This window comes from Hakea prostrata, chromosome 3 (genome assembly GCF_041222555.1).
Source record: "Hakea prostrata isolate BN-2017 chromosome 3, UWA_Hpros_2, whole genome shotgun sequence".
Taxonomy (NCBI): Eukaryota; Viridiplantae; Streptophyta; class Magnoliopsida; order Proteales; family Proteaceae; genus Hakea; species Hakea prostrata.
Window position 1 is genome coordinate 49,026,982 of NC_142602.1, and position 26,585 is coordinate 49,053,566.

The following is a 26,585-nucleotide window of genomic DNA, read 5'->3' on the forward strand; positions in this document are numbered from 1 at the left end:
GTTCAAAAGAACTTAGTAAGGCAGTTCATTTCAAAAACAATTCATATAACATGACAGCAGAACATACAGGATGCAATGTGATATAAAACAAATATGCAAGTATGCTTCTAACTCTATGTAGGCTGGTCTCTAGTGGCAAACATGCTTTAAGTCATAGCACCACACTCCTCTAGGTAGGTCTGAAATGACTCTCCCTCAACCATCTCAATATCTTGGGTTCTCCGGTGGTAATTGGGTCTTGCATCCCTCTCGGACATTCCATGGCTAGGGTTAGGTCAACACTATCGCTCACCACCATTGGTCTGAGTATTGGCGCATGTCAGGGTAATGCAAGTCATCTACTTAATTATGTCAACTCAGGGTTAGATATTTTCATTCCTCGCCTCTCACGATCCTTTCCGGTATCCTTCCCACTAGAGTCTTCATATCCTATGGCACTGACCAACTCAGACTATGGACTCTTAACCCTATCGGTCATCCATGAATCATAGATGAGAAGCTCTCATGTCCTTTCACGGGATGGTTCTCAGTCTTGAGCGCCCATGAGCTCAAGTTTACTAAATACAATCATACCAATGAATTGCCCCTCACAATGTGATTCATGTCATCTCACAGGTTGGTTACCAATCTTGAGTGCCCACAAATCTCCATTGCTGCCACGGGTCACTCGGTCTCAATTCCCTTCTGATAGGGTATGATATAACGGGGTAATCCTAGCCAAACACTGCTAGACATGCCCTAGGTATGTCAACCAGTAATCAGGGAAAGAGTCAAGGGGCACTATAGGAAAGCGTCCCATATCACCTCCATTGGTGTCCAAAGATAGAAATGTCAAAAGGACATTCCCCATTCCCCAGTTACAACTTAGGCAATCACATCTCAATTCAGTCATTCATAGTCATAACTGTTAAACCATTCACATGAGTAATAACCAATCATTCATATTCAATATAAATAAGTGAGTCACATGAGCAATGTCCTACTGTAGTTACAGTAATAATATAATTATAAACAAGTCCTAAAAACAGTAGTATGATCATGCAATTCAATTTAATACAAGCAATCATGTACTTTAGGTTATTTGATAACAACGTCCTTACCTTAGTTAACTTCGTAAAACTCCAAAGAAAAGTATGAGGATAGGTCCAAAGTTACCAAAGAAACCTAAACAAGCATAGGTTAGACATTAGGAACAACCCTCCAAGATTGGAGATTAAACAAATCAAAATAGAGCAACCTTGTTGTCATTGACTACTTTGGTCGGTCAGGCTTGGTCTCTTAGATCGACCAAGGCAGTCTTGTACGGACAGAACCTCTAGTGTTTTATCTGAAACTCATCTTCCAGGATTCAAAACACTCCGAAATTTTTAGGGAAATTCTAAAATAGTAAACTAAGATTATCTAGCATAGTCTAAGCATCAACAATGGTCAATGGAATAGAATTATAATTTAATCATTTTATACTAGGCTTCTATCGAAATCAAATCCATGGATTCTACAGTAAGACTAGAGAGAATGAGAATTCACTCTAGGAAAGAAAGAATAGTAGATCATAGTCAAAAACCATCCTAGGAATGAATCTAGTATGCTTTAGTAATCAAAAACTTAGAATGAATACACATTCATGAAGATCACACAAGATCCCTTTTTAAATCCAATTGTGTAAATTCACAAAGTAATAGAGTGAATGGAGATTCACTCTAAACTACAAAGATTGAAGAAGAGGTCATGGTAATGTCACAAGACCTTCCTCTTAATCACAATGGTAAGAAGAAATCAATGAGAAAGAAGATTCACCGAAGAACTTTGGTGAATGGTTGAGGATTCTTCCAAAGCTCCAATGAGAGTGCTAAGAGATGCTTCCCACGTTCTCTAGAGGCTTCAGAACATTATGGGGCAGTTTAACATGAAGTTATAATATATAGGGCTTCAAAAACCTAAAAACACAGAGATTGACAAAACAATCCCTGACACCTTTGGTCGGTCATGCTTGGTCGCTCAGATCAACCAAGGTTGATCGACCAACACTCACAGTGAGGCTAAAATCAGTTTTTAACACTCCAAAAACCAAAATTCCAAAGGGGGCTTTCCCAACTTAACCAAGAGTCTTACCTAGCATTAAGGGACCTTCCATAATGTGTCAAACTAGGATTCAAGTCCATCATACAAGCTCTTATTCGATAAGTTGCAACTTCTTCTCCAAGTCAAGTAAGATTTCCATGTAGGGAACTCCATCATCAATCTCCACAGGTTTTGAGTCAAACACCTGGGTTCCACTGAGATGGTCCACAATTATCTTCTACCTTCGCTTCGGGTCTTCGGACCTACAAACAATTAGATTTCTGGATTAGGGTTTGAGCTGGATTTCACAAGGGTTGTTAGTTGCAAGTGGTTATTTTGCATTAAGAGGATGTATGATGGAACCATTGAGCACTACAAAGCTTGCCTAGTTGCCACAAGGTACACATAGGAACATGGGTTGGATTATGATGAGACTTTTAGTCCTGCTATCAAACTCACAACTATAAGCATCATTCTCACCTCGGCTATCTCCTGGCACTAGCATATCTAATACCATGATGTTAATGATGCCTTCTTTCATGGCAATCTCATGGAGGATGTTTACATGCAATGGCTATCTGGCTATGTTGATACTCATTCTCCCTCCTCGTATGCAAATTACAAAGATCTCTATATGGGCTTAAGCAGGCACCCAGGGCATGGTTCCATTGCCTCAACTCTTATCTTGTCACTCTTGGATTTAAGGTGTCTAAGACTGACTCGTCTCTTTTCATTCGAAATCACCCCTTGGAGCCTCTTTTTGTGTCTGTATACGTTAATGATATCATAGTAATTAGACCCTCTTCTCAAGCCATTGAGTACTTATTACACTCTCTGTCTTCAGAGTTTGCACTGAAGGATTTGGTTCCTGCTTGTTTTTTCTTGGGTGTTGAGATAATTTCTATGTCCATTGTCATTCTTCTCTCACAAAATAAGTATATCTATAGTCTCTTGGATAAAGTAGGGTTGACTGGTGTCAAACCAATCTTCTCCTCGATGACTTCTACACAACATTCATGATGCTCGGGTAGCAAGCTGATGCCACACTCTATCGAAGCCTTGTCAGCAAGCTACAATATGTTACCTTACACAACTAGATCTCACATTTTTCATCAACAACCTATGTCAATTCCTCTCCTCTCCCACAGAGGCTCATTGGGTTAGTTTGTAGAGGTTAGTATGGTATCTCAAGGGTATAGTTCTCTTTGGATTACACATTACTCAATCTTCCACCTAATCACTTGGGGCTTACTCTAATGTGGACTAGGCAGGCTATCTTGACTATCGTCAGTCTCAAGGTGGCTATCTTATCTTTTAGGGATCTACTGTGGTATCTTGGCAGTCTAGGAAGTCTAGGAAGCAAACATTGTTGCTTAATCTAGTACAACAACTGAGTACCTTGACTTTGAGGGAGGGTATTAGGGAATAGAGAATGTTATTGTACATAGTCGTCTAACTACTCTATTATGTATCTACACTTTATGAATATATTATGATGGTCCCGTATTGGGAATCCCATCGAGGTTTCCCTCATCCACACGAGCCCACTCTGATACATATGAAGTCTTCCTGGCAAGCCCAAAGGGTCCATGGAAACTTCTCATTTGAAACGAGATGAGAAATCCATGCCAAAAGTATGTAATTTCCTACCTGGATACACTTTATACTTCTAGGAAAAAAGGAACCCAATCTAGGCTCTCTGGAAGTAATCATCCTAGTCGCAAATAATTTATATTTTGCATTTGAACATCATCACCACACCTTGTAGATCAAACAAGCTGATTTCATAAGTTTGGATACATAATAAAAACCCCTCATATGAGAATGGTAGGTTAGTTGAGCGATTAACAACCCAAGCTCCCACGGGGAGGTCTTGCATTCGCACCCATCCAGCGGCACATATATTAGTAATATCCCCTCATATCAACTCGCCAGCTCCAAAAAATTAAAAAAAAAAAAAAAAAAAAAACCTCATGAGTTTCTAGTAACTTAACGGCAGTCTTATGGTGGAAGGCTAAGGAATTTATTAAATGGACTCCGAAAGAAGGTTTAAAACTGTATTTAATAAAGACAATGGTCAAGAACTCAACTGTTGCAGCTGCAAGGGTGTGAAACTAAACTGAAGCTTGAACTCAAATTTGAAAATTCAGATCATCCAGCAGTGCAAGATTACTTGAACGACGCTTGGCACACCAACCTTAATCGGCCAAAGGATGGCCAAAACATCTATAGCTGTGGAAGATTTGAATCCCAACTTTCAAAACTCCAACCAATGTTAAACATGAAATTTAGAGAAATTGTTGAGGAATTTAGAGAAAGACTCCATATACTAACTGGAGAAGGAGCAAAAGTTCTGGATACGTCATCCACAAATAAATCAACAAAATATATAAGGTTTAAGGTTACAAAAAGAGTGCAATTTCGATTTTTTTTTTTTTTTAATTTTTATTTTTACATGTAAGCATTGCAGCCATTGTACGGCTCCTTGATTCTAGATCTGAAACTTCATGCAGCTCTGACACCCTGTGAAACTATCAAAGCGAACATGCAACAAATAAAAAAAATACTTGATTACCAAAAAAAAAAAAAAACAAATAAAAAAATACTTCTCCACTTCTATTATTTCTTTTTCAAGGGGAAAAACATTTCCATCTGTATTTTCCACCCTCTTCACAGTTGCTTCTTGTACACCTATCAATGACTAAATCCCCATAAATCCACCATTACATGGTGTGTGGTTGTGTGATTACAGTTCCATAATAAAAAGGAAAAAACTAAATCTCCAAAAGAAACATGTTTCTCCAGTCTATAAGATGCCATCAGTAACAAAAATTGATGACTGTACAAACCAATGGTGAACCCACCAAGTGTAACTGTACTGGCACAATCGCATATTTTACTCGTAATTTCATTCGTGGGAATTCCACTAATCAAATTGCTGCCTCAGATCTCCTTTTCCATAGAGGTTATTGCCCATGCCCAAAAACAATAAAACCTGCAACAAAATCTCTGCATTTCCTTGGCAAACAATAAGTCAACAATAGATGTGAAGCGACATCCGTCTGCCTCTTACTGCTCGAATCATTTCTAGGTACAATCTTCTTGAACTTCACCATCTGACAAAAGGAATTTAAATCAGCGTCCAAGACTCAATCAACTGAATATGAGAACAGAAATGCCAAAGCCTCACCTTCTAGATTTATAGCCAAGTTTGCTTGAGCATCAGCCTCAGAGTTGAAGCTCTTCCAAAAGATAGGAGAATGTGTCAGATTATGGATGAAGAACCGCAGAAAAACATGGATGAAGTAGCTGAGTGATAGAAAAAACACGAACAACATTCACATCAAAGTGCCCCCCCCCCCCACCACCACCCAAAAAAAAGGGGAACAAAGAAAGAATGAGACAAATCTAAAGCTGTTAACACCTAAAACTGAACAGAAATCTCAAAACAAAAACTAAATAATAGATGTTGAGTAGGGACAAAGAATAAGGAACAGATGTTTCAGTCAAGCTGCCAACGAGAAAGCACATAGAGTAGTTAAACCATGGAATGAAAGCAACTAAAGGAATGCAGCAGTTATTTCAAGAGAAGGAAAAATTTACTGCCAAGAGATTAATTGCTCAAAAGCAGAAGATTTCTCAACATATCAAATCACAACAGTAGCAATCAAATTGGTGTTTAAGTAGGAAACTTGCATGGTCTACACATGCAGCTAATGAAGGCTGATACAAGTTCACAGGAAAGTTAATAGGATCTTGCCATCATGTTTCCATTGAAGCCAGACAGACTCAGGAAGGCAAGACAAATTTACCAGACAAAATTTGCAGTAAATCAATTAGGAAAGATAAAGACGAACCAAAGATAAATATTTGGATTGGGTGACCAGTGTGATGAAGGAAAAAATTTTCAAATTACTTTCATTCTCCGTATCCTTTCTTTATCTTAATTTGCAGTCCTCTTTAACTTTCAATTGAGAAGTTCTCCATACTTCTTTTTGAAGGATCCATCTAGCTGACCATGGATAATCAGGCTAAAGCTGAGTTGTTGTAAATGATAATCAAAAAATAAAAAGCCAGTGCAGTAAACCCTACAAGTTCCATTCATTGGAAAAAGAAAAAATGACATTTAGAATGTGAAGATAACTCTTTACAAGAAGTAAGCTACAGTCCATTCATTGGGAGAAGAAAAAAAATAACATTTAGAATGCAAAGATAACAACCAGTAAAGAATAAACAGGCAGATAGGAATAGCACCTAAAAAGCAGATACAACATACCAGTTACCATCAAAATGCCACAGTGATTGACTTACGTACCCTAACAAAATGAGAGATCTTGAAAGACACAAACTTGTCCTTGAGCTTCTTGACTTCTTTGCACAAGTCAGACATGTTCTGGTTCCTCGTTTCCCATTGACCTAGAACCTGTTCCATAAAGTTTACTCAGTAAAGGAAGAGAGGAATTATAGAGATGTATGATAACACTGAGTAGCATAACTAAGCAGAGGGTTGTAAAGACAAAAGCTAGTGATTAGGACATTAGGAGTTACATCTAAACTAGCGGTTTGGTCTCAGGACTAGAATAGAAACAATAGACTTCCACAGTTCCACTGCAACACACTGCAATATTGAATTCACATAAAAGTTATCAACTTAGATTACCAACACAGGTAATGAAGGGAACAAACTAAGTACTCACTCTTCATTTCCTTCTTGGAAATGAAGAGATGATTCACTGCTAGGTAAGCAAACTAGAATATAAGCAATAGACTTCCACAGTTCCACTGCAACACACTGCAACATCCAATTCACGTAAAAGATCAACTTAGATTACCAACACAGGTAATGAAGGGAACAAAACTAAGCACTCACTCTTCTTTTGTCATAGTAGAGCAAACCATAGATAATACAGAAAAAAAGATCATCATTAACATGATTAATTGGAGGTCTGATTAAGAGGAACTATTAGAATGCCAAAGTGACAACCATAATCTAATTATGATAAATAACATACAGGCACAAGTACAATAATGACCCTAGGGATGGATTTATCCTTGTACCATATTACACCCATTAGAAATCTCCCCCACAAGTTGGTGCATAGATGTCAAACATGTGACATGCAAACAACATGCATATAATAGGATGTAACAACTTGCTACATAACCTCAATGTAAAAAGATCTGATAACTGATTTCAGATTTTACAAAGGGAATAGAAATTAGTCCTTGATCTAACATTTATTCAATGAAATGACAAGCTATCTCCACATACTTAGTGCGATCATGATGGAGCGGACAGCTAGTGATACTAGCCCAAAGACTTGCTGTAAGTATCATAGGAAGGGAAACAAGAAGGTCCAAGACTTTCAAGAGACCTTGAAGCCACATCAACTCATACATGCCATGAGTAATGTCACAAAATTGAGCTTCAGCACTGAAACCAGCCACAACTGCCTGCTTCTTGCTCCTCGTAGTGATTACGTTGCCTCCCACAAAGGGGACATACTGGTGGTAGATTGCCAATCATATAGAGAGCAGGCCCAATCAACATCCGTAAAGGCCTCAACTCATAAATGGCCACGACACAAGAGGATTCCCTCTTTGGGTGTAGACTTCAAGAAGTGTAATATCCAGAACACGAATTCTAAGTGCAAGAACAAGGATCATGCATATAGTTACTTACCAGACCCACAGCAAAGACAATATCAGGACAATTTGGGAATAGTGGGATAGGTAAATCAGCATTCTGACCAGTCATTGATAGTGTCACTTATCCTCTGGATCACCAATCTTGCTCGTAAGATGATCTTTGCTTCAAGAGGAGTATCTGACGGTCTGCAAAATATTATTGTTTCCATAGAAGGTCGAGGGTATATTTCAATTGAAATAGAAAGATACCCTTACTAAAGGCAAACCAAATACCAAGAACGTAATATAGCTAGCCTAGGTCCTTGATCTTCAAACTGTTGACAAGATAATGTTGTATTTAGACGAGAAACTTCCCATGTCACTTCCAATGACTTCAATGTCATTAACATACACAACGAAAATAATAAACTTGGAACCAGTCCACTCAATGTACAGGAAGTGATCAACATTGCTTTGAGTGTAACCTAGAAAAGCCATAACTCTGTGAAATCTCCCAAACCAGGCATGAGGGGACTGCTTAAATCCATGCAAAGATCCCTTGAGCTGGCAAATTACTATTCATTTTTAGACATACAAAGTTCAGAGGAATTTCGATGTACATTTCTTCGAGTTCACCATGAAATGCATTCTTGACGTTTAAGTTGTTGCAAATCCCTTCTAGATTCACAGCAAAAGAAAAAATCACAGAGACGGTAGGCATTTTTGCAACTGGTGCAAGCATCTCTTAGTGGTAATCGAGACGATAAGGTTGCATAAATCCTCTTGCAAGTTGCAACCAACCTGGCATTGTACTGATCCAATGTCCCATCCATATTTTGCGGTTACAGTAAAATCCCTTTGCAAGACTGTCTCTCTCTGAGGTGGAAGAGAGATCAGATCCTAAGTAACATCCTTTTTGGGGAAAGATAACAGGTGAAAAAGTGGGGGTGGATGGATTTCATAATATTTGAATAAAAGGTAAAAGGGGCATGAGAAACAAAGGAGAGTAGAAACACAAGTCTTGGGATCAGTCCTTTCCCCCAAACTGGATGTTGACTTTTTCTCAATTTCACCTAACTTGATTATTTCTGTTATGTGTATTCGTTTTGAACTTAAGTCCTCTGTACTTATTTTCCTATTTATATATGAAGCGTTTTAAAAGGCCCTCATATTCAACCTTCTTTCGTCTTTTTTTTTTTTTTTCAGCCTTTAACAGCCAGTAACAGACCTGGTTCGACAGGCCCTTTTTCTGCCAAATTAAAATCCTAACAACTCTTCATCCCCTCACTGGAATCCCTTCCCTTTTCATGAACTACAGTTCCATATCCTCGCCGTCCTTCGATTAGAATTCAAGCTTAATCTGCACCCTATAAGATTGTTAACCTAGATCCCTACTTTCCCTCAACTAACCCCTATCTTTTAGGTGCCTTCCATTGAGCTTGAATTTCAGATCAGTCATCCTCCTATCTGTATCAGTCCTACCTTAAAGCCATTCCTCAAAAATGCCCACCCAACCAACCCCTCTAAATAAAGAAGCCCACAGTGTTGTTTGTAGATAGTCAGAGTTGGTTCTTTTTTATAGGATCCTGGAGTATAATTGCGATGCTTGGACACACGAACAAGGGCTAAGTCACACTGTCATCAACATAAACTTCCAGAATTATTCTTCTGGTACCAAAATGCTGATGAACACAAAATAATCACTCTCACATCGTGCCAGCCCAAACTGACACTACTGTAGGGAATATGACAAACCAAGCCTGAAGCAATTGTTTCAGCCCCATATAATGGCTTTTTGAATCAACAAGCCATTATCACTCTCTCCCTGAACAACAAAGACAAGAGGTTGCTCCATAGAGACTTCCTCATACAAACTACAATTAAAGAAAGCAATTTTCCATCAAACAATATAAGGTAGGGGCATCAATAATAACCCAGCCCGGCCCAAATCCACGCTAAAGCCCAGCTCGATCCTAGCGGGCTTGGGTTAAAAAACAATGAGTCTTGACAAGGTCGGGTTGGGTTTGGGTTCAACCCTCGGGCCAACCCGACATAGCCCAACCCGATGCTATGTTAATTTAATTTAATTAAAGTTATACTTAAAAGTTATATTTAATACTTAAATAGTATACCAATGCATGATTGCTCAGTTGGTAAGACTAACAACTTTCAACAAAGAGGTCGTGGGTTAAGGTTAGGGATTTCTAAACCCTGAAAGGTTTGGGTAGGGCTTGGGTTTCAATTTCATTCTCTAGGATAGGGATTAGGGTTTAAGGATGGCAGGGCCCAACCCAACCCATTGACACCCCTAATAGAAGGGCCAGTGGTAAGTCGTAGTAATAGAATTCAAAATCTAAATAGAGGTTGTAACAAACCAGAATCACCTACTGAAGTGCAGCCACAGGGCAGGAAAAAAAAGAGATGAAGCAGCAGTAACAATGGAATGTGATTCTAGCTTACTCTCCTAGAATCACAGCCTCTCTATTTATAGTTTTCATAATCCAAAAATACAACTTGAGAAGCAAGCCATCTTGCCTGTAAAAAAGGAAATAATAAGTACATGAAATTAGAAAGAGCTTGAAAATAGAAACTATACTTTCTAATTCTTCTAAACATTGATCACTAAGGAACCTTTACCAAGAAAGGAAAGTATGTAACTCAAATTCTCCAAAAAAATTTAACCAAATCATCATCTCTAAAATTAGAAACTCAATAACTTGAGCATCAAGGCAGCCACTCTCAACACTCACCCACAAGATGGAGAAAACTCTAGCTTGGACAATAATAATAAACTTGAAAGGCAACACTAGTCTTGAATTGTGTAGCAATAGCAGACGCCAATAAACACTAACAATACTTCATCTAGGAGATAATCAACATTAAAAAAAATAATAAAATTTCATTCTTGTCGAATGAACCATCCAATACTAAGAACAATCAGTGATACTAAAGACAAACAAAATCCTTAAGAATAACAGCAAAGACACTTTCCACATAATACCAGTGGTAATAGGGAGGAATCTCTAAACTAACAGATAAAGAAATCCTTACTTCAATGACTACACAACCTCTTGCAAAGAGGCAAAGTAGTAGACAACGGAGTGGGTAGGTAAAGAAACAATATTGGTTAATGTGGACCAAATAGGCAGGTAAAGGGTAGTTTAAGTTATTATAGACCAAGTAGGTAAAAGGTAGTATAGGTTACTACGAACCACAAGTAGGTAAAAAGATAGTATAGGTTACCATGGACCACAAGTAGGTAAAAGGTAGTATAGGTTGCTACAGATCACAAGTACATAAAAGGTAGTATAGATTACTGTAGAATACCATCTTTGAAGGATAAATTTTTCACCACAAAATATTCTTCAACATATTCTGAATAGATATAGAAAGAGTCTCCAATCTCCCCCTCATATGTGGCATTACATATGGACAATTAATGATGATTAATATCCAAGATAGAAAATCCCCAAACGACCGAGAATGACAATGAAGGAAAGGGATGGCAAACTTGTAAATATCACAAAATTGAAACAGGAATGGCACAAATGTAATTAGAGAAATCCCTAAAAGGCATGATTTGAGATCTTGGAGATATCTCACAAGATATCTTGCTTTTTTAAGAAGGCGAGACAAGATTCCAACATCTCACTCGAGATCTTGCCTATCTTGCCATATTTCACTAGAATGCTCAATTTTTTTTGAGACTTTAGTTGGATGGTGACTTACAACTACTATTAGCACATCTGCAACATCAAAAGAAGATCAATCATTCTATGCTTTTCTTATGAACTTAGGAGTTATGACTTATAAAGAACTTTTAATGGTTTAATAATTTTATTATTCTATTCTTGATAGTCAAGATTGTGATACTCATATAAATGAAATTTTGATGACATTTAAATTATTTGACATACTTGATACACTTATTTTTCATTTATAAGCCTTAAAGGTTTTTTATATTACATGTTGTATAACCTTGCATTCCCCAATCTTGCAGCATTTTGATTTCACACTTAGGGTCGACTTAAAACTCATACTTAAGATTGTTTTCTCACAAATCCAAGGCCACAAGTGTGTTCAGAAGGCCTAACTTAAGCTAACTACCAAGTTTGAGCCAACCTAGACCTTAAAACCCACAGAGATGGGCCATCGAACTGGCCCAAAAAAGACATATCTCGACTGAGATCTCGCCAACTCGATCAAGATCTCGGTTTTTGGAAAGGGCAGATCTCACTCGAGTGAGATCTTGACAAGGAAACACTGACAAAAGAAAACACAATGAGTAAATTTGGAAGCCTAAATTTAAGGAAGCACTCTAATAATGGAAACAGAAAATAAAGCAAGTTTAGGAATCAGGAAACCGTATCAGAAACCAAAATCAGGAAAAAGATCCGAAAATATTATCAGAAACTACAACCAAGAACAAAACTAGAGAACATAATCAGAAACCAGAATTAGGAATAAAATAGAGTTAGAAAACAAGCCAGGATTTTAACCAGACTTTATCCCAAACCTGAACCAACAGTTGAACAAAAAAACGGATCCAAGTCTGAATCAAAATTAAACCAACTGAACCATCTTCTTCCTCAAAGATCCTCAAACTTGGATATCGAACATAATGAGACGGTACCTGCAACTTCAACATCCCTCACCTTCTTCCTCTTTTCTTCAACTAATCTTTTTTCTTTCTTTTTTTCAATAGAATATAACAAAATTCATTGGAGAACTCAAAGTCAAATAGTAACAAACTTAAAAAAGCAGATCAACAACAAAGCACTAGAATTTTCAAGAAACTTCCAATTGAAGCAGAACCTCCAAACCTCCAATCGAAGGTCAGAAAACTGAAAACAAACTTTTTCCCCCCCTTTAATGTTAAATCTCAATGGGAACACTAGGATTAGGGTTCCATTCTAAAAACTCAAAACCTAAACGATTCTCAAACTGGCAATCGAAAAGGAGCAACCCAAGATTCTGATTAATGCTCTAATATCATCTAACAAACCAAAATCACCTACTGAATTACACTCGAAGGGCATAAAGGAAAACATAAAATCAGAAAATCAGAGAAGAAAGAGATGAAGAAGCAGCAACAATGCGCTGCAATTCTAGCTTATTCTCCTAGACTCACAGCCTCTCTATTTATAGATTTCAAAGTCCAAAAATACAAATTGAAAAACAAGCCATCTTGTTCTCCAAAAAAGAAATGATAAGTACATGAAATTCAAAGAACTTGAAAATAGAAACTATACTTTCTTAATTCTATTAAACCTTGTCAAGGAACCTTTTCCAAGATATGAAAGTATGTAACTCAAATTCTCCAAAACTTGTGAATCAAGTCACCATCTCTAAAATTAGAAACTCAATAACTTCAGCATCAAGGCAACAGCCACTCTCAACAGAGGTGATCTTTGCCATTTTGGAATAGGTATCTAAGTAATCAATAAAATACTAATGCAGGACAACCAGCCCAGAACCCATTTAAACCAGCATTGAAGGCCATCTGAAAACATTAAAAAAGGGAAGCCAAAATACTGTTGACGTCACTGTTCACATGAACAGTGTCACAGCCCATTATTTAGCATATTTGGAATATTCATAATGGATTTTGTGGGGCCCAAGATCAGATTGTACGAAGATTTTTTTTCTTAGGATATTTAGGACCTTAGTTTAGTTTCTATTTTGGTGGTTTTTATTTTAGTTATTCATGCATGCAATTGAAATATAAAGCCTAGTAGTTTCTAATTTTAATTATTTTATATATTTATAAGGTTCTATTGTCATATGTTACTAGGATAGTAGTTTCTAATTTTAGTATACTAAATTTCTATTTCTTTTAAAGCTTTAGCCAAGCTATAAACAGGCCCTTACATTGCAATTAAAAAGAAGACTTTTGGAATAGAAAAAAATGAAGAAAAGCTTCAGCTTTGTGCATTTGTAGCGACCCCCCCCCCCCTTCTCTCCTCTCCACTTCTTCTTCTTCTTCTTCTTCTTATTCTAAAATGAGTGTTTTGCTCCTTCTTCCCCCTTTTTCAAAACTGATTCTTCTAAGATTTCTCCTTATTCCCCCTATCGTCTTCATCCTTCTTTCTTCTCTATTGCTATTCCCCATTAAATACACTTGAGCATACCCTTTTCCACAAGTTTTCGCCTTCAATAGCGGACTTCCATGAGGGTAATGAAATAGGAACCTAGGGCTGATTCTCCTCCAACACAAACAGCACTTCAATCATGGCAGCAGTCCACCTAGGACTAGACAAGGCCTCTAAAATACAGATAGGGACAAGATGATTCTCAATGGTAGACAAAGGAGAGTGTAAACAATAGGACAAACCAACAAGGGAAACACCAAGTTTTCAAAGAAAACTTTGTCAAGTATAACTTCAGAGGCAAGAGATTTTGATAGTATTGAAATGGTTATCAATTCGTATAAACTAAGGTTTAAACAATTGATTAACCGTTATTGTCCCAAAATCTCTACAATTCCTGCCTACCAGGGGATGAGTTAGGTAAGTTAAAAATGGGACACTAACCAAGTACTGATAAGCATGCATTTATCATTATTTATTTGATATAATTTCTCATACTTAATTAACTAAAAAAGAGCTAATTGAGTATTTTTGTGTCTTTTCAAGAATAAGGTGATTTTGGTTATTACAAACAATATGGAGCAAAGTTGCAAATATATTAGATATAGGAGGATTTCAATCAAAATAAAATCATGGGATTCAATCTTGCTGCCCAAGAAATCATGAATGTTGAGATCCAACTTAATTAATGCAAAGAATGAATCTTAGCCAAATTTGAAATAGGTGGAGGTCTAAGGAACAAAATTGGTAATAACAACTGAAAAGCGTGTAAACAAACCCACCTTTAGTATTTTGGGCATATCCTCGTCTGAACTCGGATTGCAGTTATTCAAGATCCTATGGAAAGATAAAGAAAATATCTACAACTTTCTAATTTTGAGTTTTCCCAGAATTCAAACGAATAAAGGTCTAATTGATGGGTAAAGAGGACGAATTCATTGTGTGCGGGATATATAAAAAAGGAGAAGTCAACCACAGAAAGAAGAAAAAAAAAAAAAAAAAAAAAAAAAGCGAAAACGGATCTTGGCTCTCATCTCACTCTCATTGCGTAAGAAGAATATCACAACCCTCTCTATAAATTTCATCTTTATTTGTTTTATGAGCTTTGTTATAATGAGTAGTTAGTTCCTTTTCTTTGGGATGTAGATGAACCATTGCTTATTTCATTAATTTGATTGTTCTCTGTTTTCTAGTTGATGCTTTTAATTGTGTTTGAGTCTGGCCAAAGAAGCTTTATAGCTAAGCAGACTAAGCATGCCAAGCTTCGGCAAAGGACGATAGTCTTGCAAAGATAGGACATATCTAGGAAAGATCCTCTTTTGTTTTGAAGCGTAGAGTTACATCGGTTAGTGAAAAGCATTGGGGATTCAAAATCCCAAAGATCCTCATGTATGTATCCATAGTTAAAGTTTCAGCATTGATTAATTGTTTAATTTCTTTACGTTTTTCTTAAGTAGAATAAAAACAATTTAGATTTACTTTAAATTAGGTTTTGTTGAATTCAATCTTAGTAACTTAGCCTTTTAGTTTCCCGTAGTTCGACCCCATACTTTCTGCTAGCTAGATTAGTATAGGATTCTATTTTTGATTGGTTAGCGATACGATTAGTACCCTTATGGAGGATAATTGAAATATCAAGATTAGATGAACGAATATTAACCGCAAAATCCATTGACATTTGACAAAGGAGGCAAAGACGTAGGGCTGGCGAGAGCCGGGGGGGGGAGCAACTATTTTTGGACGATGAACATGCACATTGATGACAGAGGTCTTCGGAAGGATAGGAAACAAAAAAGAATAATGTTGTGCTGAAACCTATGGAAACATGATTTGATCAACATGAAAAAGGAGATCATCTTCAATGTCAGAAGTACTTAAAAGATTATGGAATAGGAGGTGGACTCAAAAAGGGATTCATTTTAACAAACTACTTAAGTAACTCAAAATAATTACAATGATAACCATCTTGAGTGTGGGAATAACAACAAAACATAAAGAGATGTGAGATCTAATCTACAAATACCAGGATTAATATCTTGAATAAGTTAAACACTGTAAAAAAAAATGAGTTGGGAATTCAAATAGATGAGTTGATTGAAACAAAAAACTACATGGAATACCATCTCTGTAAAATAGAAGTTGTAAGATAATAAGATAACACGCAGGTAGAATGGCGCCAGCCCAAAAAGAGTTGCCCACCGTCATTTCAAATAATAGGAGATTAGGTGGCCCTTATATGTACTTTCTTACTTGGCTACACAATTGTTTTTGCCCGGGAGGGGGGGAAGGGGTAGGCACAAGACAATTGATAAACAATACCATGTGAGACCTTAAGTAGAAAAATACTTTTTTACATTATGACCTCAAAATATATATTAGAACATCAACCACAACAATACCAACAAGCCTTTTCCCAACTTAATGGGGTTGGCCAAACCTTGCCAGGAGTATGCTGGTCATTTTTCCCACTTTTTTTAATTATTATTTTGGTGTAGTAATTTTGTTTCTTTGAGTCCATATCTAATTTTATTTCTATAACAGAGTTAGTACTGAGAGTTCAGTTAGAGTTGGAGTCCCAATCGGAATCAATTTTAAATTTAGACCCCTTTTGGATAATTAGTTGTTATTTTGCTAGATGCTTTCTTTTTAATTGTAGTTGTTAAGGGGATCCTAGTCTATAAAGGATTCCCTAGTTGAGTCAAGTTAGGTTTCCAAGATTGAGTCCAATTGTTTTCCTCCAATTGTAAGGCTACAATATAAAGGAAGTTGATTTTGATGAATAAAGTTTCTGTCTTGGCGACGAACAAGGTCATGGTCATCTTGGAGGGCCACGGTAGATTTAGAAGCATGGTGGGAGATCTCGCGAGATCTAGAGAGATATCTCGTTTTTTCACATTGGCGAGACGAGATGGAGGTCAAGATCTGCGAGTTGGGATATCTCGCTCGAGATCTCGCCATATCTCGCTGGAACTCTTAATTTTTGCCTTTTTTTTGTGGATTTTGGCTGAATTTTCACTTGCAATTACTCTTAGCATATCTACAACAAGGAAGATCAATCATTCTCTACTTGTCTTATGAATTTATGATTTAATGACTTATATAGAACTTCTAATGGTTGTATAATTATTTTATTCTTGAAAATTGAGATTGTGATACTCATATGGATGGAATTTTGATAACATTTAAGTTAGTTGATGCATTTGATATACTTGCTTTTCATTTATATGTTAAAGGTTCTATATTACATGTTGTATAACATTGCATTCCCTAATCCTACTACATTTCGGTTTCACACTATGGGTAGACTTAGAAATCATACATAGGGTTGTTTCTGACAAATCCAAGGCTACCAATGTGTTCAAAAGGCCTTAAATAAGCTAAATACCAAGTTTCAACCCAATTGGGACCCTAAAACCCACCGAGATGGGCCACCGAGTTGACGCCAAAAAATTGTATATCTCGACCGAGATCTCACCGAGATGGTCGAGATCTCTCTTTTTCAAGGTGGCGAGATCTTCTACCATGTTTAGAAGCATTCTTCAAAGTAAGCAAGAGTTCTTGAAAGTCCATCGAGCATTCTTCAACTACAGCAGCTTCATAACCTAATCCAAGTACAACAACCACAATCCCTTCCCCCTTCATCTCACTTGCAACCCTCCCCTACCCTTCTTTTTTCTTGTGCACACCTTCCCAGCCCCTTCTAAAACTTGTAGCAACCCTCTCTCCCCTTTTCTTTTATTTTTCCCTCTTCCGGGATCTTGCGGCGGTTTCTGAATTTTCAAAACAAGAAGAAAGAAAGAAAACAGAAAAGGAAAAGAGAAAAGAAAGAAAGAAGGAAAGAAAAGATAGAAAGAAGGCACGATCAAGAATCCATTACCTACCCAAATGCAAGTATCCTCATTCCACATCCCTAATGGTTACCCTCTTATCCCCCTCCCATGAGTTGAATTGCTTTCCCTCCAAAGTTTCCACCCATTAAGGATTGGTTATAACCTTAATTTGTCTCAAACCCCCACCCATTTTTAACATTTGATAAAACCCTAAAATCTTCCTAATCAGTCCCAAAACCCCTCCAATACCTAACCATATAGCTTTAGTTAACCTTAACCATACCAAGACCCAGTCGCATACTTCCCTTTCCATCTTTGGGTAGTTTGGTACATCAAAACCAACCCATATTGATCTGTTACAACTTACAACCCTAACATCATCTATCCAATTAATTCCCCAACCCATTTAGGGTTTTGTTAACTGAGTTTTCCCCATAACCCAACTTTGCAAATTTGAACCCTTTTTTCTAGTCCCATCACGTCCTGTTAAAACCCTAAATTCCTAAACCTTGATTCCTTGCTTGCTGGTTTTCAAAAGAGAGGATTCTGGGGTAACCATAAGATTAGGGAGATAAGCATCCCAAGACCCTAAACGCTAGGTTTACATCAGGGGGGTGTTCAAATACTGTACAACAGGGAGCCATTTTGAACTAAAATAGAAATAAAAGAATCCTAATCCAAAGTCTAAGATAAAACCCTACATAATCCTAACAAACCAGCCCACCTTTTCATAAGGGATTCTAACCAAATAATATTAATAACCACCAGCCTACCTTCTTAAAAGGACTTATAAATCAACGAAGCTCCTACTTATCCCATGTGCAGAACTCCTATTCTAATTACATGAAGTAAATGGGGAAAAAAACCCTTAATAACCTAACTTAATTAGACCCATAGTGCAAAATTTCAGCGAAACTCGCAATTTCGCCACCTAGCAAAACCAATGAAATCCCAAAATTTCAGTGATGTGTCGCAGAAATTTGGAAATGTTTTGGTGAAATTTCACCCCAGTCTCGGGGGGCATTTGGGGTCATTTTGAGCTGGTTTTGGTGACTAGCCTAATTTGAGGCCAATAAACACACTAGGAGTGTTATTTTTGTCTACAACCTAACCTAAGGGGTGTTCTTGATCGGTACATGACCGCTTGTAAGCAAGTGAAACTAGAAGTCTGGAACATGAATTTAAACAAATGTAAATTTGCAAATGATGCAATAGAACACACAGATCGTCAATAAATTGCAAGAAAAAAAAGAACTAAAATTCATTATACAAGTATAAAGTATATATTTAGGTGAAAAGCCATACCAATCCAACAATAGTATCATGCATTTTGTAAAAATGAAGTTTGGAGAAGTGCGATTACCTCTGAGATGAAAATCTCCAAGATTCGAGCAAAACGCTGCTTGATCTACACAATGAATGCATTTGCTGGCAAGAATCATGCAAGCACTACCCCCAAGATGTTGAAGATAGATGCAAAAATCAAACACTAGAAAAGAGAGAAGAGAGAGAGGTTCTGGGCAAAATGTTGACCGAATGAGATGAAATGCCGCCCGAATGTTGCCTTTTGTTATTGATTTCTTGGTGATACATCCCCGAGAAATTGGCAATATGTTGCCCAACAGCCAAAATATTGACCATTGGGCCAAATATCGCCCCTATATCACTAATATATTGCCGACATTTTGGAATTTTCGTTTTCGATCAGGGTTTCATGCTGCTACTACCCGAATACCAAAATATTGCCAAGTTTCAATGATATTTCCTACTATGATTGGACCAATTAATAAACCCATTTGACTCATATTGGACCAACAACGAATCTAGTTCAATTGATTTAGCTTTTAAACATTGAAAACTTAATTAATCAAGGGACTAATTAGGCCATGATTTCTTGGCCCACTTTCTCGGGCCTTCTTACCGATGTGGTCTTGCGACACTACATCACAATATCATCACATATGATGATTCTCCAACCAATGAGAAGTTGATGTACACTTATACCAACAACTTCAAACAAAAGATTCGGGAAGACGCAACTATATTCTAGGTATGGAGGTTGCTCATTCAAGAAAAGGAATTTCTATCTGTGGAAGAACATACTTGATTTACTATATGAAACAGGAATGCTAGGATCTAAACCTCTTAACTCTCCTGCGGATCCTAATTTAAATCTTGTCCTAGATGATGGAACAATTCTTATAGTATCAGAGGCATGTTGATAAACTGAATTGTACGACTAACTCGACCTGCGTCAATTTTTATCAGCTCCTCGAACATCATTGAGATGCTACATACAAATTTTAAGCTACCTAAAGAAGGTTCTTGGGCATGGTTTGCTCAGCACAGACCACAGTCATGGATATGCTGAGGGTTTTCTAAAGCAAATTGGGTTGGTCACCAATTAAAAAAGGTCAACTATTGGTTGCACTTTTGTTGGAGGAAACCATATGTCATGGAAAAGTAGGAAGCCAAGAATGGTAGTTTGATCCAATCAGAGTCAAGAGAATCAAGCAACAGCACGTCACTTTTGAGATAATTCGGGTATAGCAACTGTGTTGGGAGAGCTTGGAATTATCGAGTCATTCACAGTGCACCTGTGTTCTCATGCTGTGGTAGTCAAGCTGCTATCCACAATATTTAATTAACATATAAAACATAAAAAGGGCAAACCCACTGCCAAAGGCTTCTGCACAAGCAGAGTCCCTGAGGGAGGGGAGGTTTTCCTACACAGCGTTACTGTAAAAGCCCTACCAAGATTCCTAAATCCTTTAGTGCGATGTAGGACCTGGACCTGAAGACCCAGTTGTACGGGATCCCATTACCTGCTAGCTACACAACAGCTGAGTTCCAGACCAAATTCGGGAATGGTAGCATTGGAATTGGACCTCCTATTCTTTATATTGAAATGCAGCCCCTTGAGTCTAGAAAAAAAAGCAAAAAGAATCAAGTCAATTGGGTTAGTATCAGTATCAATGGAATTATGGTTCAAACGTTGACCAGGGGTCAATTACCCTGGCTGGCTGTACAACAGCCAAGTTCCAACCCAGATTAAGGAGGGTCAGCATCAGAATTCGACCTCATGTTCTGCATACAAAATGAAGCCCCTTTAGTCTAGTAAACAATGCAAAAAGAATCAACTGGATCAGTATCGATGGAATTATTGTCCAAACAGCTGGAAGGGGTCAATTCCTGCCACTGTCAAGATGGAGGCAGTCAATCAGATTCTAACCAACCAGTTGATTGCCCCAATCAACTGCCCCATCCTACCGGTTGATTGGATTTAGTGCATCGGAAAGGACCTAATATACCCTATTCACCCCTCTAGAGACTGATCTAAACGCTACTATGCCCCTTGTTCTAAACTTTAAGACATTTGAAGGAAGGGAGGTGGGGAAGGAAGCAAGGAACCAGGGGAGCTGAAATTTTGCTGGAAGAACACCAAGGGCTGCTGGAACTCATTAATCAAGCTTGGTTTGAGGTAGTTTTTGCTGCCCTCTACGATCTTATACCATTCTTGTACAGATTGGGGGGACTCTAGCCTTGAAATACAAGGAGCTAAGTCTAGATGCAGGGGAAAACCATAGGGCTTTTATAAACGGAGATTGGATACGCAATCCCTCATCAAAGGTCTCAGGATTTCAAGGTTCAGGAAAACCATAAGGCTTTTATAAATGGAGATTGGATATGCAATCTTCCTTAACCTTAATTTTAGTTCTGAGTTCTAAATTATAGCAAGCTTCAGGATTGAAGTTCTTCAAGCCCTCGAACCCACAAATCAGCCTCTATTCCTGAACTACAAGGTTGGAAACCCTGATTTTACTACTGGTTCACTAGAATTGAGCCTGAAAGACTAACTCTAGGATTGAGGTTTACATCACATTTTAAATCGGATTTTTTATTTCAAGGGATTAGGCAGTAATTATGCATGTGTTTCAAACACGGGCCACATGACCAAGCAGCATTCTTTTTCCCAATCTGTACTAAATATAGATATTACCAACATTTTCTTACAAGTGCTGAGAATTTCAATAAAGGACACAGTTAACATAATAAAATTACATGAATAACCTGCAGAACTAGAATTCTAACACAGAAAAAGATGGCCAATAGCCTCATAGAAGGAATGAATTCAAAGTATTCAAGTTCCAAATATCCAATTTTATAACATTCAGCAATTTAACATAAAATAGTGTCAGTCATATAAGCTTGATACAAAAGATGACATCCTGGCCATCCAAATAACATGTATACTCAACAAGACAATGTTCCTTTCAAATAAAAATCTATCAAGGAAATAGAAACAAAAATTAAAGAAGCATAGCATGACCACCACCAATGATGAGCTAACTCATAAGCACATAAATGGAGGTCCAGTCACTCAATGCATGCTAAAGAAAAACCAACATACCTGCATATAGACAAGTTTGGAGTCGCCTTTCACATGAATTTGTTTAAACCCTTTTTTAAGAGCATATTTCATTCCTAAAATGATGGCTCGATACTCAGCAACATTATTGGTTGCAAGGCCCAAACCTTCGCGTAATCGGAAAACCTTTTAAGATAAAGGGTTAGGCACTTAACAAGGCTCAGGATTATAGAATACATTCTAAGGAACAAGCCCAAAATGTACTCAACTAAATGCATACCGCACTTCCATCTTCAGCTCGCAGTACAGCTCCGGCACCAGCTTGTCCGGGATTTCCTTTTGAAGCACCATCAAACTCCAGAATACAGGACTCCTACACATGGATATGGCACTGGGTTTAAATGCTCAATTATGCACAACAGATGTATAAAGCAAAGTCGTGTGTCCTAGGATATGAGCAACACTTTTCTAGAACCATGCAGATCCTTGTGGAAAAGGTTTAGAATTTACCATTCCCCACTCCCCTCGTTTTCTTATCCTTTTTTCTTCTTTTTTTTCCCCTTTTTCTTTTGTAGTTGGATCAGTGGAGTTTGTTTTGGGGGACAACAAGAGAAAATTCTTGCCATTCACAAGTGAAGTCTGTTGACGGGAAAACACCAAGGGTAACAGAGTTGGCATGGGCGCCAGTCTAAATCAACAACTATTTAACTCCACTTACATGCCTGGGCCATTTGCCTTGGGTTTAATTGGTTTCTATCTAAATCCTTGAATGACATGGTCCTCTAACTGGGAACTCACAGCCTTGCCCAGACTTGAAGGAATAGTCAGGCCAAAGGCCTGGATATCCTCGATAGAAAAAAAAAAAAAAAAAAAAAAAAAAAATCACTAACTGCACACGAAGAAGGCAGAAGCAACTATAGAACAAGAGAGGAAGTGGAGTGAATAAAATCCCACAATTAGATATAACTGGAATAATTTCAAATAACAGTGAGAGAATGTAAAATTACAACAAAGGACAAAGAGACATGAAGTAACACATTGACATAACACAAAGTTAGCAGGGAAAACACCCCTACAATACCAATGATTTCTTAATGCTCCACCTCAAGCTGGAATATGCATATCACCAGGCCCAGCAAAAGGGTCTTTATGGAAACGTCCAAAAAAAATTTTGATTTTGGTGTTTTATACTGTTGTAAGTAATAAGTTGAGTTCAATTAGGAGTTTGAGTCCAGTAATTTGGTCTATTAGAGAGTCTTTAATGTTTATGTTTTTAGTTCCACATCGGGGAACATTGTACTTGTTCATTCATAACTATAACTATAAATAAAGCCCTGCTATGTCACACAGGACATAAGTCGGGATTCTCTCATAATTTCAACATATACTTTTTGGGCGAGAACTTGTGTCTTCCAATCCTTCTTTTTTTGATATTTTATTTTATTTTATTTTTTTGATGAACCAAAATACAAAAACATAACTGGGACAGCTTTCAAAAGAACTAAAAGAAGCTTCAAGAAAAACCAAAAGCATGCATGACTCCACCTTCACCACCATGACCTCCACCACCTATAATGGAACTTCAAATCTTCAACCACCCGCCACCTCCAGAAGATATACTTCTGGGAGATGCACTCCATACAAGTCTCTTTTTTCTCTTCTTTTTTTGGTACTGACATTTTATCTTCCAAGGTTTTACCATAGAGCATCAATTGGTAAGAACTAATCCAAAAGTCCACAAATACAAAAACCTGTTCCTGATCCAGTCTGAGACCAAAAAAAAATTGCCATACAGAGCCTAAGTCTTCAAGTGGGACCACCCATACTTTTTTTCTCTTTCTCTTTCAAGGACTGCCATATTTCACATATAGTAGAATTCATCAATTTGTTTATCAGTGCATCCTGAATGAAATGACAGTCACCTCAACATATTTAACTTTCTCATGGAAGATTGGATTACTAGCAAATAATAATGGCCGCCTAATTATAACAAAGCATTTCCATACGCTGACTGACTGGAAAACAAAGCTACTGAACAAAGGTTTGTAGACACATTAATTCAATTTCAGGGTTGCAGTATGACACATAGCCCTATACTCAGCCTATTGTGGTTTACTTTCTGCCCCTCCAAATATCAAGATAACCTCCAAGAAACATACAATGGCTTGTAAATCTTCAATCACCATCTGCACCAGCTCAATCCGCATTAGAATAAACAATGATACTCGTATGAAGATAAAAAATAAAAAATAAAAAGTAATTTTCTCTCGGAACTCTCTTTAAGATACTGCAGGAAATGATGTCCCGCCACCCAACAGGCCTCCTTAGGCCGCCTAACAAATTGACTAATATAAAAAATGAAGAAATTCAGGCCTGTTGACAATACAATAAATAAGTTTGTCTGTGAACTCCTTGCAATCAGATGCTCCAAGTTTTATTAAGGATTCATTGAAGTATTTTTACGCATAGAAAAAAATTCGAGGGAAACTCAAGTTTCTACCATATGAAAATGAGAAACTTAAGTGGAAACCTAGAAAATTTTGAGAAAACTTGGGACTTTTTCGTGCAAGTTTCGACAGGTTTTACGGAATATTTTGGGGTAAGACTCTGCATTTAAGCTAATTAGAGTATAAAGAACACATTGATACATGCATTTTGCTAAAAAAAGTCAATCTAGATATGTCAATCAATTTACATAACATCAATGTAGAGTTGTCCAAAAAGTACACTATAAACTTAATCACTTAAGTTCAAAACATCAAATACAAAGTAACTAACAATAAAAGGGAAGTACAACTTAGTGCCAAAAGGATCTGTGGATCCATTGCGTGAGCCGAGTAGTATTGTGCCTATAACATCCTCTCCTCCGACCAACAAACATAGACATCCCACGACATGTTATGCCCATGATTGTCAAGGTAATCGACAATTGCATCTCTATAAGTTTGGTCATCAACATTCCTCTCTCTTTTGTTGTGTGTTTGTTCCTCTATTTCAAACCCAACACAAGTTTGCACGAAATTTCCCAGGTTTCCCCGTAATTTCCCAGGTTTCTACAAAATTTCCCAGGTTTCCCTCGAATTTTTTCTCATGAACCAGCTAGTCTAGCTGGGTCAAAACCTGTTGGGGGAAATTTCCCAGGTTTCGTTGTGAGGTTCTCAAAATGGAAAATTTCAATAAATAATTCAATGGTTTTGATCGAATTTTGTACGATGTCTTTAAGTGATAGTCTAAGGTCACCTTCTCACTCAAAAGACCAATAACATGTTTTATCTAACACATATTGAGACAGTCACCTAAGTTGTGGTGAATAGGGAAAAAAATATCAATAACCTTTTTTCTTCAATATCAGTTTGGTTGACATAATCCTGTCTCCTAGTCTTTGGATCTCTACTACATCAATTTTTAGGTCTTCGTCCACAATTATGCCCACTCTGTTTCTGTTACTATGATACTACATCACCAGAAATAGAATACTAGCTTTATGTCAAACACTACCTACTCCTTTTGGTCCATGATGGCCATGTTACAATCCAGAAAATCAAATCATGCCTCTAGCCTCAGACAATCTTTTTTCACAATGAAACACTATTGGAGTTAAATGTCATGCTATGGCTTCGAAGATTACAAATTTATAGCTAAAGTTAGACATAGGTCACAAGAAATCAGAGGTGCCTGGGTAACTGATGTAAACAAAAAGACCCTCCCCTGGCCGAACTCCAAAGTAGACCCCAAGATGCTGGCGGAACTCCAAAGTGGGCCGCAAGATGCTGACCCAAGGGGTATTTAGGGCATTTTAGACCCTTTGAGTGCTGGAATTATTTCCAGCTCTAATTCTAGAGTTTGAGTTTGTTTTTATTTCTTAAATTGAGTTAGTTTTGAGTCCTTAAGTCATTAGTCTAGCAGATGTTAATTAGATTCTATTTAAATAGAATTTAGCATGCGCTAATTAGAGTTTTAAGCCACTTAAAGTTTTATTTCATCACGTATTTTTAGTGTCCCTTAGATCTTATGTATTGGATGGTTGAGATTAATTCATATGGTGGGTTCCTAATCTATAAAGAAATCCTACCTAGAGTTAAGGTCTTTAATTATTTAGATTCCAAATCAAGGGTTTAGGTCAAGCAGTGGGTCCTTGTCTATTAAGATTCCCAAATGGTGTCAAAGTCTTTCAAAAGCTAAATAGCCAAGTCTTCTTGATAATTCTTCAGTTTTGATGATTGAATATAGTTGATTAAGTTTGAGGATCAGGGATTCCTAGTTGAGGGGGCCCTAGTTGAGTAAAGGTTGTTCAAGATCAGCACATCCACCATCAAGATCAGCTTCTCCTTCTTCATTCCAGCCTTTTACAATCAAGGAACAAGCAGCCCAGTTGATTACAGCAGCAATCCAAGTACAGAGTCTTCCCTATGCTCCCCTCACCTCTCTTAGATGCCGCCTCTCCCCTGCCCCTCCCATCTTCTGTGCAACATCCCCCACTCCCCTGCACTTGCTGCCTCACATGTGCAGCAGCATTCCCACCCCCCACCCCCACGCGACAACCCCAGTCCCTCCCCTACCCTCCCACGACCCTAGCAGGCCCCTCCCTCACCCTGTTCCTATGCTAAG

The 26,585-nt window shown here is 37.6% G+C and overlaps 1 protein-coding gene across 1 annotated transcript in view; it reads right to left on the reverse strand.

The window, feature by feature from the left end:
• Positions 1–4,647: 4,647 nt before the first annotated feature.
• LOC149022390 (uncharacterized) overlaps positions 4,648–26,585 on the reverse strand; it is a 44,103-nt gene continuing 22,165 nt past the window's right edge. Inside the window, exons 6-10 of the mRNA XM_089150515.1 lie at positions 22,258–22,350; positions 22,020–22,163; positions 6,377–6,484; positions 5,252–5,303; positions 4,648–5,177 (exon numbers count right to left, since the gene is read on the reverse strand). Of these exons, the coding sequence (XP_089006641.1) occupies positions 5,149–5,177; positions 5,252–5,303; positions 6,377–6,484; positions 22,020–22,163; positions 22,258–22,350 (426 nt within the window). The 3' untranslated portion in view covers positions 4,648–5,148. The remainder of the gene's footprint in view (positions 5,178–5,251; positions 5,304–6,376; positions 6,485–22,019; positions 22,164–22,257; positions 22,351–26,585) is intronic.